A 13834-nucleotide genomic window follows, 5' to 3' on the forward strand; every position below is an offset into this window, starting at 1 on the left:
GGAAAGCCATACAGAGACTTTAAGGGCATGAGTGAAAAGGAAGAAACAGCCCAGGCTTGTGGTGTGTGTTGTGAAGTAAGAGCATATACAAGTTGGTTACCTGTGGATTGGCTGCCTCGTGGTGAAAATTAAATAAATATAAATATAAATATAAATATAAATATAAATATAAATATAAATATAAATATAAATATAAATATAAATATAAATATATATAAATATAAATATAAATATATATATATATAAATATAAATATGCCTAGAGTGGGATGTATGTTTTCACTCCAATTTTAGGTAGAAAATATGGCATCATCTAAAAACAGAGCTGAAAAGACTCTGAGAGATCACCTGGGTCTATCTTTCTTCTTTAAACCAGGTTCACCTGTGCCTGCACAATTTCAGAGATGTTTCCCCCCACCTGATTTTGAAGACTTACAGTAAAAGGAGATTTTGTAACTCCCTAGGCTGCACAACCTATTCCATTGCTTAACTAATCTCATGATTAGAAATCGTTTTTTTTTAATCTAGCTTGAGTTTCCTGCTGCAGTTTCAACCCATAGCTTCTTTTCCAGTCTATTAGGAGCATGAAGAATAGATTATTACCTTGATCTTTGCACCAGTCTTTAATCTACATGAAGTTTTATCATTCCTTTCCCCACCAGTACCCTTATCTTTTTACAACTAAATAACACCAGTGCTTTCGACATTGTCCAGAAATCCCATTTTCTCTATCAGTTTCTCTAATAATACCTGCTGTTATCCTTCAGACTGTCTAAAGATGGTCCATAGCTTTCTCACAGTTTCCAAACTTGTAGTCAACAATTCCAGGGATTCTCATTTGGCTTTTCATGACAGGATTACAATGACTGTTAATGTTCATCTTGGGAGGTACAATAACCTCAAAATCCTCTTCTGAAGAATCAAGACAATTGCTCTCTACACAGTACTTCTGCAGTTGGTTATTCAGCGTACCCATTTTCTTGCTAAATTGTATCCAACTTTTTCCAGACCAATTTCCCAGTTCATCAAGACCTGCCTGAATTCTATCTGGGTCTCCTGTGCACATGCAATCCCTCCCAGCCTTATATCTCCTGCTAATTTAATAGGCAGCCTCTCTATTTGATTATCCAGGTCAGTAATGGAACCACTGAACAGAAGTGGACTCAGGAGAGACACTTAGGCTGCTCCCTCCTGCCCACAACAATGATCCACTGGTTTTGCAGCCTCCTACAGAACAGCACTGAGTTTGTTAAATCTGGCCTGAGCTCCATCAGTGAAATGGTGTTTGCATAGCTGGGTTTCTCTCAACAAACACCCATCCTCTGGGCTTAGTTTCCCTGCTAAATGGGAGAGAGCCAGGCGGTGAGTTGAGCACTCCATCCCAGTGATCCACATTGAGTTCGAGCTTGGTTTCTAGCCCAGTTTTGTGCTGCTCTAAATAGCTCTTTTCAAAATAATCCTGCTTCAGAGGGGCTCACGATAAGCAGTGTAGACTGACATCAGTCACCATCACATTGTCCTGGGGCCAAGTGCTGCTCCTTGGGCCCTCTTTAATCACTGGTACAGATGAGGCCTAGAACAAGCACTGAGCCTCATTAATGATTAAAGTCTTCAATTCTCCATGGTAAAAACACAAAGACCTCCATCTTTTTGCACAACTCCATCCCAGAATTGTCTACCCTGCCCTACCTCAGGCATTTGCTGCTCCTGGAAACCACAGAAACATCAAGGCTGGAAGAGAACTTCAAGACCATCCAGTCCCACCATCACCCAGCACCAGCATCACCCCAAACCCTGTCCCCAAAGCCTACATCCAGACTCCTCCTGAACCCCTCCAGAGACAGTAACTCCACCACCTCCCTGAGCAACTCATTCTAATGCCTGACCACTCTTTCAGTGACATTTCCATTTCTAATATCTAATCTGAACCTCCTCAGGTGCAACTTGAGGCCATTTCTGCTCATCTTTTCACTTGAGACATGGCAGAAGAGACTGACCCCCACCTCACTAAAACCTCCTTTCAGGGAGTTGTAGAGAACAATGAGGGCCCTCCTGAACCTTCTTTTCTCCAGACTGAAGAACCCCAGTTCCCTCAGCCACTGCTCCTAAGAGTTTTCCAGACCCTTCCCCAGCTCTATTCCCTTCTCAGGATGTGCTCCACCACTTCAAGGTCCTTTTGTGAAGTGAGAGGCCCAAAACTCAACACAGAACTCGAGGGGCAGAGTACTGAGATGTTTTATTCTAAACCTCACATTTTAGAGTCTCCTGGACTCACAAGTTATCCAGTACTGGGGGCTACACGAAGTTGTTTCTACCTGGAAGCAAACTGGGGTAATAAAAAATCAATACATCTCTGTATTTATAGAGAACGAACTCCAAGTTCTGCATCCCTGAGCAGACAGACCACTGATGTGCCCTCTCAGTGAACTCCCTAAGGAGGTGAAAATCTGCCTGAGGTCACAAATTGTACTTTTCCTGAGGACTGCTGGCTTTTGCCTTCCTTTCACACATGGACAGATTCTCAGAGTTCCAAATAACCACCAGTCCTGGACCATGGTCTCCAGTAGGGCTCTTGGCTGCTACTCTGGTCTAACAATGGTTTCTGCTCAGGTGTTGGCTCATGTTTTGAAATGTGGCCTCTGTTCTTCACTCAGTGTTATTGAAGGTAACTCTTGGAAACAGAAGCTGTGCACAAAAGTGAATGCAGCTGCCATACAACATTGTAACTTTTCTTTTTCCCCCTTAATTGTGGAACTAAAGTGTTAGAAAGTTTCAGATGGAAATTTTGGAAAGAACAGAAGCAGCTCCCTGCCTTCCCAATGACAGAAAAATCCTGCCAATCCAAAGAATCAAAGAACCACAGAATCCCTGATGTTGGAAATGACCTCCCAGACCACTGAGTCCAAACTGTGACCCATCCCCACCTTGTCCCCAGCCCAGAGCACTGAGTGCCACATCCAGGCCTTCCTTGGGCACCTCCAGGGATGGGGACTCCAAACCTCCCTGGCAGCCCCTTCTAATGTCTGACCTTTCCAGGAAGAAATTCTTCCTGATGTCCAGCCTGAACCTCCCCTGGTGAAGTTTGAGGCCATTTCCTCTTGTCCTAGGAGCAGAGCCCGACCCCCACCTGGCTGCCCCCTCCTGTTAGGTTGTTGTGGAGAGCCAGAAAGTCCCCCCTGATCCTCCTTTTCTCCAGGATAAACACCCCCAGATCCCTCAGCTACTCCTGAATTCTCATTTCCAGGAATTATACCTGGAAGAAAACCCACTGTCTGGACTTTGAGGCAGCCCACTCAGGGTCCAGCACCTGCCTGTCCCTTTGGAGCACCTCCTGGAGAGTCCATCAACCTCCTGATGAGGGAAGCAGCATGTGGTGTCATGGGCTGGTGACCACAGGAAGGTCAGGACACCAAGGACTTATTGTCAGACTGTATTGATATCCCTGGGTGTGAGACGAGGTAGTGAGACAAGAAAGGAGGTTTATGAAAAATCAATATCAAATTTGTTTTGGTAGGGCTTTACAAGGAGACCTTTTAAAAATCATATAAAACCAGCACATCATAAGAATCAATTTATACTCTGTCACATCCCTCCTGAGGTCTGATCTGTGACAAAAATAAGATAGGCAAAAAAATGTAAAGTTGACAAAGCAATTAAAATAATGAATGTACTACGTTTGGGAGCTGGCATCAAAGATGTGAAACAACTACCAAAAGGCTAAAAATAGAACATGTGGTATATTAAAAAAGACACATTTTAAATACCATCCAATATAAGGTTTTAAAATAACCCCCAAATTATGCACTATTTCTATGCTAAATAAAGCACACAGGAATTAATAAGCATAAATATCTTCCTGCTGTAAAAAGTGCTATATAGATACAGTGATAAATACTGCTTGTAATACACAAATCAATGAACATATATTTAAAATTCATCCTTACAGAATCTGCTGACTCTAAATAAAATTCTGTTCAACAGTAACTTTATCTACTTAGCCAACTTCTGCCAGCTACTTCTCCCTTTTTTCCCCGAGATTTTCAGCATGCTTTTTATCACTGAAAATTCTACAGTATGCAACAACAAATCATTTGTGCCTTATAATTGCTTCAACTCTATTTTCCAAAGTTTCCTTTTATTCAAGTCTTTAATCTGGAGAGGAAATGAGGATCAGAAAGTGTGACGCAAACCCAAAGTTAGAATTTGGACAGATCCTATGCAAAATCAAGACAAAACTTGTTTCTGCCTGAAAGAATTGAGTGGAAAACACCTGGATGATGAGCATTTATGACAGCTAATAGTTTAAGGATCTAGGTTAAGATAATTGTATATACTTCCACATCTAGGTTATGTTGCAGATCATCTGGTTTAAGATAAGCATGTATACTTTCTCTAGAGTGAACAAAGAGATGGGAGGCTTTCAGAATATGTATCCAGCTTTTCCCAGACATTTAGCTTCTTTCCTTTAATCAAAGGAAATCCTTGGTGACTCTAGAATAAGCACTTGTGTCTCTATTCCAGGTGTCTGAAGTCAGATGAATTAAATCCCACTTAGAGTCTATGAATTACAGACAGAGAACAGCAATCACTCTCTTCTTCCACAGAGCAACCCCAGAGTCTCCTGTGTATGCTGGTTAAATCACATATTTTATTTTCCCCTTAGTGGTTTAAATAAAAGCAAAAAAAAAAAGAAACAAATATAGAACTCTAACAGGCTTAAGAGTATGTTTCTCACAGTAAAATAAGAAAATCAAAAGATCAGTAACTGTCTGCCTCAGATGTTGGTCAGTTTCCAGTATTGACTATATTTCCAAGTAAATTGACTTGGGCTTTGGGCAAATATAAGATTATTTTCCTCTTCTCCATCACTACTTTGCATCACTTCATCTACCACCTATTCCAAACCCAGCTGTTCCACAGAAACATTTCCAGGCCAGCCTGAATCTTTGCTGGGCTTTCAGCTTTTGGATTTTTCTACACCCTTTGGAGAAGTCCAGAAATGTAGATTACAGTTTTCAAAGATACTTTCCAACACAGGTACTCGGGGCTGACTGTAGGGTTTGCACTATGAGATAATTCCTAATCATCACCCCTATTTCAGTGTTGGGGTCGGCTTTGTGTTCTGGCTCCTCATCCAGCTCATCCAGTTTATCATGACAGCACTGTCTGGGATCTTTGCAGGAATATTCTCACTGCATTCATCTGGTTTGACAGTTCTGGAATTTCTTCTCCTTCCAGACCTCAGACTCCTGGTCTTTTGGGACCTCAGTCAAGGTGGGTTTAAGGGACAAATCATCTCTTAGCAGAATCCCACAGCTAAGCAACAGTTTCATCAACCAACATCTCAAAACTACTGTCAGGGTTAAAGACCAGAGAATAAACTGGTTCTCCTTATCTGAAATCTAGGAGTTTAAATATGTACCTGTATGTTTTGCAAGCTTCTTGTCATATCTGCCAATCTTTGGGTACTTGTGCTATAAAGTGAGGTGAAGAGTTGAGAAAATACAGACCAATAAAATCATTTGGGTGTCAATGAACAGTATGACATCACCCAGTCAGAAATAACACATATTAAAGTCTATTCTGACTTGTTGATTAGAAAAGTGTAGTCATTGTGGTTGTTGTTGCTGTTTGGGTTTTGCTGATCTGCTGGTGGGTCGCTCACTAATAGGAGCAAATATATTAAACAGGATTTTCCTGCTGTTTCCTGCAAAGTGGGTCATTAATTTGTGCATCAGCCTATGCTTTCTCCACAGAAAGCCTGGAGATTAATGGAAAGGAGTCATGTAAGTAGAACTGCACTATATAAGGATAATAAATGGAGACCACTCTCCTTTCTTGGTGATTTCCCTTTTCAGAACACAGTCAGTTGGTTCTCATCTTTCCTCCACTCGTGTGGAACTCACTTCAGATGTGAAATAAGATGACCTCACTCCCACTCTGATTTCCTGATAGTGAGAGCTAAAAGCAGGGCTTGTTTGGGAGACTGTGCATAGAACATGTTCAGATGGGAAAGACAAGCAGTCCTACCAGTGGCCTAAAATGTCATATGAGTTTTATTGCAGAATTTTAACTAATGAGATATCTTGGTGTCAATTTAATGTGTCTCTTTTCCTCCATGAGTTGCATATTAACTCTACCACTGTCTGCTTTCATGTGTTGTATACATATTTTGACCAAATTTCCAGTTTTAGACTTCAATATAGTTAAAGAACTGAGGTGGGAAGGTTGCTCTGGAGGTCAGCCAGTCCAACCCCCTTCTCAAAGCAAGTTTAATTGCATCAAGTTGCTCAGGGAGTGAAGTCTTGAAGATTTCCATGCGTGAAGATCCCACAGTCTGGGCCCCAGCTTCAGTATTTGACCAGGATGTCATGGTGATTTTTTCCCCCAGCTGAGCAGAATTTCCCATGTCAAAGATTCCCTGTCCTTGTGCATAGGCACTTTCTCATCCCTTCCTGCACCAGGAAATCCTGATCCTTACCCTTCTTTCTCCTGCCCGCAGCACTCTCCTGCTTCTTTAGGAGATGTTTTTTACCTGCTCTGAGATCAAAGTTTCCCAGGCTGGCTGACCTGTGTGTCACAGCGACCTTTTCCAGACACTTTCTGCCATCTAAATTTTATTTCATCTATCCCACTGATTCTTCCTTAAGCATTGTACTGACCAGAATGCAACAAGAGGTTGTTGGTGGTTTTCTTTTGGGAGGGTTTTGCTTTTTGGGTTTTTTGGGGGATTTTTTTGTTATTTTTTCTTCAGAAAACCCCCAAATCTCCTTTTCTGTTGCATTTTCAAAAGCCCTGGCAATGCACATCTTACAGCCCAAGGCAGCAGGTGCTGGAGAAGCCAGATCCTACAAAAAGTTGGACATAAATGTGGTAGGAAGTGGGGAGAAGCAAGAGTGTAGGCTATGAGTTAGCACAAAGGATAATTTTTCTAACTTTAATTCTGGCATGTTCTGTTTCTTCTATTTGAAGAATGAAAGACCCATGAAGTCTTATATTTCTGTATTTTCCCCTACCTTTTCAGAATAAAAAAGAGAAAGTTTTGTCTAATTATGCCTCCAGAATACTCCAGACACAACAATTAAATGGTGTGAAATTGGATCCTTGCTTGCCCTTTATCTTGGCCAGAGAATAGACTGCAGTGGAGAATCTTTTCCATTTTTCACACATTAATCATATTTGTGGTTTGAAACATCCCAGGCAAATACTGTCCTTAGGCCTCAAAATACTTAGAGGAATTTCCCTTTGTTCTACACATGAGCAGCAGAAGTTTCAAAAGCTTCTGCCTTTGCAAAGCAAACTGAACAGTGCAAGAGGCAGCAAATCTTCATTTTATAGTGTCAGGGTTGTGTTTGTAATAAAAATATGCACAATACGACCAACAGAGTTAATTATTTTTCCTGTTGGTGACTTAAACACCAAAGCAGTGTTCTTGTGTAAAGGACTATTCTTAACCTGTCTGAAGTATATTGTATTGGCTTGTTCTCAGCAATAAAATACAATCTGCAAAGAATGCAGCCTCCCCATCAGTTTAACTTTCTCCCTGTCCTTTTCTCTTTCTTCTCACTGATGCCTGAAAACTGAGTTTGCCTTTCTGCTTGAATAGCAGACTTTTAACAAAGTTATTTTGCAGCCAGGGCTGTGACTGATGGGTGAAGTTTTTAGGGCTCCATACCTGCAGCTACAGCGCTTGCTACTAATGGTGGCAGAAGGGATGATAAAGACACAGGTCTTTTATTTATTCTCCTCCTCACCCTAATTTAAGACCTATTCCTCTGTCAGCTACTTGTCTCTGCCAGCAGTGAATCTAACAAGAACTTCCCTGGATATATTAAGTGTATCTGCACAGCAGTGTTGGCATTTGAGCAGCTCTGCAGCAGGCTGGTTTCACTGCAAAGCAGCTCTGAATAAAACAGCTTTTTAGCTCACAATCCATTTCAGAATAAAAGATAACAAAGCATATTGTTAGAAATAAAGCTGAGGGAGTGTGTCCTATATTAAATATGTCCTGATGGCTTGCATTTGTTTAAAAATGTCCAACTTGGCTCCTGGAAACTGAGCCCCCAGTGTGATCCCTCAGCACATAGGGCTGATACAGAAGATCTCTGCAAGCCACAGCTCCTGCTGATCTGCAGAACATTGGTACAAGGACTCATAGATACATGTACATATTTACACACACACATGTGTGCATATACCTATTTATACAAACACACACATGCATGAAGGTAACAGCAGGATCATGGAATCACAGAAGGGTTTGGGCTGGAAGAGACATTAAAGGTCATCTGTCCTGGGGGCAGGGACACCTTTCAGAACTCTACATGTACACATCAGCAATTAATAAAAAGCACAAACACCTCCAAGTGACTCAGCCTGGAGCTAAGGTATAGTTCCATGATGGTTCATACATACCCCTGCATAATGAACACCGCAACAATACAGCAGTAAAATTCAGTTCAGGCCAAGAGCAGCAAAAAAAGCAACTGTTCTTGTCATTGTCCATCTCTGAGGTGCTCCAAAAGGTAACCACAAAATAGGAAGATTTGTACGTGAGAGATTCTCATGGTAAAGAAAAATATTTTTAGCTGAGGATGTTTATTTTCTTGGGGATGTAAATACAGGAAAAAAAATGTTGCTAGCAAAGCCCCAGGAAGAAGCACTGCAGCTTTGTGCATGGAAAGTAGCTGGAGAAGGCAGCAGCACCATCTGGTGTTCCCTCCAAGCCCCCAGAGAAGTGCCTGCTCCCCACTCACAGCTGTCCTTTAAACTCTGACCACTTTAACTCACTGAGTGAGAAACGTTTGAATTGTGATGGGAAAGCTCCAGCTAGTTTACACTTAAAGGTGTGCTAAAGATAGGGGGGGTTTTGCTACAATTATGAAATTAATGGACTTAGGAGACAGTAATCCCAAAACATAAATCAGAGAATCATACAATGGTTTGGGTTGGAAGGGACCTAAAAGATCACCTTGTTCCAACCTCTCCCATTGGGCAGGGAAATTTCCACAAGCCTGATGCACTTTGGAAAATTTCTGGAACAATATTTTCCTTGCCTATTAAACCAAGATTGCATTTTGTACCTTTGGTGGGAAGTCCTGCTTAAAACCAAAATGCAAACCTTGGATAAAACCTAAATCCAAACCTCAGATCTAGAACAAGTAAGTATTTTTTTCAATCCAAATGAAAATAAATATGCCTTGGTATTTCGAGAGAGCAACTGGCCCTTGTGTTTAAAGATTCCTGAATTCCTTTGTGATTTAGAAAGGAAGAAAGATAACCTGACAGTCAATTCAAATTTCCTCCTGTCATTTTCTCAGCAAGTAATAGCATGTAGAGCTAGAGTGGACAAATACTCCAGGCATAAGCCTATTCACAAGCAAATATGTTTGTCTGTAAGTCGTTATGTTCCTTCACACATGAATACTCAAGCCAAAAAGGCAGGAACTTAGATGAAAACAGGGTATATAAATACATGCCTCCAGCTGCAACAGGACTCGTGCAGCTGGTCCTGGAAAATGTAACTTGGTACATTCTAAACTAACCAAACCTTGAAAAATACTCCATTTCAGCTACATATTTTGAAATTATTTGTGAGTTAGTGCTCTGCAATAGGTTCTGAACAAAAATTTGATGGGTGGAAAAAACCAAACTCAACCCTCACTTCTCTCTGTAGCTCCAGGACCTCCCTTTGGCCTTGCTCAGGGTAAGCAAAGGGCAGGAGAGGAAGTGGCAGGGAGAGCATCAAGGATGGGTGTCTGCAAACCCTCTGTGTCAGCCCTCCACAGAGGCTGTGGGACTTACTGTGGGGTAGGGCTGTGAGCAGAACACGGTGTATTTCCGGATAATGCCGTTCAGCTTCAGGGGAGGCAGCCAGGAGACAAAAACCGTGGAGGCTGAAGCAGCAGCTGCTTTAACTCCAGCGGGAGGACCTGGAACTGGAAAAGCAAAGTGTGTTAGAGTGGCCCAAGGCAGATATGCAACCATCCCAGTGTAACAGAGCAGCTAAGAGGAAAAGGGGAGCGTGCTGCTTTGGTGGCTGTGTCCCCATGGCCTGAGATGGACACTATGTGTTAGGGAGCAGCCTCCACACTGCCCATGCCAGGGAGAAGGTTTGCAAAGTGTGACCCCATCCTTAAGAGGGAAGAGGATCCTCTTCAGAGGGTCCCAAAGCAGAACCTGCCACTGATGGTTAAACTACTGTGAAGTATCCCCTCCAGCCTGCATAAAATCATAGAATGAACCTGAGAACGGTTTGGGTTGGAAGGGAACTTGAATACCATCCAATCCCAGCCCTCAGCATGTGCAGGGACACCTTCCACTAGACCAGGTTGCTCAGAGCTCCATCCAACCTGGTCTTGGACACTTCCAGGAATGGGGCATCCACTGAGAAACCTGTGCCAGGGCCTCACGACCCTCATAGTAAAAAATTCCTTCCCTAGATCTAACCTAAATTTCCCCTTTCAGTTGGGACCCAAATGCACACGTGAAAATATTTTGTCTGTGGTCACTGAAATTGCCAAACAACACATTATTATAAATTACCAGCTTTGAACAGACAACCCATGCCAAACTGTTATAAATAATACACATGTGGACAGTTTAATGGACATCCAGAGCAGAGCTGTGAATTTAATGAAGTGGAGTGTAAACGAGCACTGCCTGACGTGACCCACGGCCAGCAAGTGCCACGATGTGTGAGCAGACACCACACAGAATCTTTGTCCCTCGCCCTGCCCTTCACAGCTCAGACCTCTCTCTGGCCCTGCAATATGAACACACAGCTATTTCTCTAATTACAGCAGCTATCTATATAAGGCATCAAAAATTATCACAGAGAAAGAGCTAAAAACCCCCAAACCTCCTGTCTAAGGCCATGTGGAAAAAGCTTCAGCTTGGAAATACTAAAATCTTGCTGCGTAATCTCAACTACATCCCTTTGCAGCCTTGCATTTTGGGAAAGGTTTTAATTTCATGAGCATATGTTGTTTTTCAAGCACACATTACACTGTACAGTGTTCTCCAACTTTGGAAACACTCTCACTAATGTGCAAAATTGCTAGATTTTTTTTTCTTGCATGCTGGAATATCACTTTACACACAAGCTTGTACTTAAACAAAACAAGGGCTACATTTAACATCAGAATAAATGGGTTTAAAATTTCCTGAAATACACAACTTTTGTAAAAATATTTGAAAATGTTTTAAAAACCAGGAAAATAAATTATTTGAAAGATATTTTAGCTCTGCATGTGGTCAATATTCAAGTCAAATTATTAAAATAGATATGTTGTATTGATAATTGCTGCATAGGTTATGAAAGACAAAACGAAACCATTCTCTGGACTCTTCTCTACAGAACTACTGCTTCATGAGAAATCTGATATTTTCGTCTGATTTCAAGTAAAACTACCAAAATGTTAAAATTTCCAGTGAAATTACCATAGCAATGCCTGATCAGCTTTCTTTATTTTCACAGAAAACAGATATTGTGCAATTCAGATGCAAAATCCCTTGTCCAGCAAGCTGATATTCATATATAAGTTCTGAATCTTTGTTGTGCCTCAATTAAGCAAGCAGAAATTTTGATGCTACAGAACTTTGCTCATAAAGAGAATCCAGCCAGCCAGCCTGGGATCTAAATTTGCTCAGCTTTGTGTAAAAAAAAAAAGTGAGGTGACCCTCAATTTTATATCTGCATAGGTGCTTCTGGAAGATGTGAGAAAACTGACAGGCACCACTCAGTGCAACGTCTCTGGATGTGCATTTTCTATTTATAGTGTGCTGAGAGAGCTAATTAGGCAGCAAGTGAGAACGTCATGATGATAATGGCATGCAAACCCAGCCCCTTGCTGCAAAGGGGCTAATTCAGTTAGCAGCTCTATCCAATGCAGAGTAAATATTGATGCTTGACAGCATCCAACTTGTTATTTATACCCAGCTCATTAGAAATGCTATTTGCTCCTGCTGCTGAAGAGTGAAAGCTGGCTCTCCAGGGTAATTACCTAACCCACAGGAGGATTCCTTTATGGATAGCAATGTTTTCTGGAAATCACTGCAAATAGATGGATGAGGTTAATGCAATTTATTGTTAAATTAGGGTGTGATCTATAGGGACAGGTTCTGATGGTAATTGGTCATGGCTGTCGACTGTTGAGGGATTAACTCAGAATTCATCTGGCATTTTCCAATCATTGGGTCTATGTGGGAAACATTGCTTGTCATTGCTGTGTTGCTGTCTGGTGTGAGACCAGCAGAAAGAGGGGCCAGAGAGAAAGTCAGGAAGAGATGTAAAAATGAAATTTCCAACCCAAGGACCCCTCCATCTCCTTGGGTTGGAACCAGGCAGAATTTTTTACAGTGACGCAAAAATTATTCTGAAAATTCATTTATTGGTCCTCTTTTTGCTGCACTGCTGGGTTGTGCACATGAAAGCTGTGTGCCATTCCACTGTGTGTGTGGAAGTGTTTATATTTCCTCAGCCAGAATCCTGCAGAATCTCATCTGTTGCCTTACAGACCACTACTGTCCTCTATCCAGAGGGTAAAGTCACTGGTCAAACCCATCCCCTGGACCTCATATGAGTTATCTCAGCATTAATTGAAACATTTCTTACTAGACTGGGTTCCTTGAGCATCTGAAGGAGTCGTGGTTGGGGAATGTGGTGCCTGTCTCATCCTGGAGAGGAAAATCCTGAGTCTTGCCAAGCAAACTTAAGGTATTTCCCTCACTGCCATTGCATCCCCAGACTTACAGGCTTCAGTCACTATAAACCAGCAGTATCAGGAGACCTGAGCTGTCTTGCTGAATTCTCCATGGACCTTTATTTTCAGCACACTGATTCCCACAGCTCCCAAAAAGACAAACTAAATGTGCATAATGCCATTGTTCATTTTTTTTTTTTTTCGCATGGTCACCAGGGGTAAAATTATGGTGAGAGGCCAGAGAACAGCCTGGGCTGAGCACAGAGAAGCTGAGGACTGCTTCTAAACAACTTTGCAGCCTTCCAGGGAGCAGATGTGGCAAATTTAAGATCAAAGATGGCCTCATTCTCCAGCTAGCAAGGCTTTGAAAAACACGGAAATAGCATCCTGCTTTCATGTGGAGGAGAACACTTTGTATTCCTGACAGTGCAAGTGAAATGCTAAAGCAGAGCAGGCAATTATCCTGATACGACAGGGCTGGGAAACAGCATTTAGATGTGCCAGATAATGGGGAGGAGCTCCAGGAATTTTCTCATTCTCCTTTTCATAAGCAGAGAGATTATCACCATTTTTCTTCACAGTACTGAGCATCAGGGAGGCAAATGCACAGACTGTGGTGCATTTAAGAGTGATATTGCCCATAAATCAGAAATCTGAGCCCTGTTCTGTAACAGGCTTTTAATTCTGCCCGCCACAGGACCACTCCATTGCTGGTTGCACTTAGAAAAATCAAAATAAAATCAACTCCTGACTGCTGCCTGTTTGTTCATGTAGATATCCCACCTCCAATGTGCATCTATGCCAGCCAAAACACATCCACATGTGAATTTACTCTGAACTGGCCTCATATTAAGCACATGATTTCTATCAAATCCTGCCAGTTTCCCAAGGGGAACATTTATTATTCTGTGCCTTTTGCTTCGTAGTCAAGAAGATAAAATTGGAGATCTTTGACTCTAGGAAAAAAAATAAAGCATTAAGGGGTCATCAAGGGCAATTTTCCATCACAGAGGCCAGTCACCATCATCAGCTGGACAAGCCCAAGCAGAGCTCTGCTCCAAGGAGTACTGAACATGCACCTGATTGGATTTATGCTTAATCATTTTGGAATAAATGTAAAGCTTGTCAGAT

At 41.8% G+C, this 13834-nt stretch overlaps 1 protein-coding gene across 1 annotated transcript in view; it reads right to left on the bottom strand.

The window, feature by feature from the left end:
- DSCAM (DS cell adhesion molecule) overlaps positions 1-13834 on the bottom strand; it is a 444019-nt gene that overhangs the window by 62412 nt on the left and 367773 nt on the right. Inside the window, exon 20 of the mRNA XM_069028212.1 lies at positions 9804-9937. Within this exon, the coding sequence (XP_068884313.1) occupies positions 9804-9937 (134 nt within the window). The remainder of the gene's footprint in view (positions 1-9803; positions 9938-13834) is intronic.

The sequence above is a fragment of the Aphelocoma coerulescens genome, chromosome 1 (genome assembly GCF_041296385.1).
Source record: "Aphelocoma coerulescens isolate FSJ_1873_10779 chromosome 1, UR_Acoe_1.0, whole genome shotgun sequence".
Classification (NCBI taxonomy): Eukaryota; Metazoa; Chordata; class Aves; order Passeriformes; family Corvidae; genus Aphelocoma; species Aphelocoma coerulescens.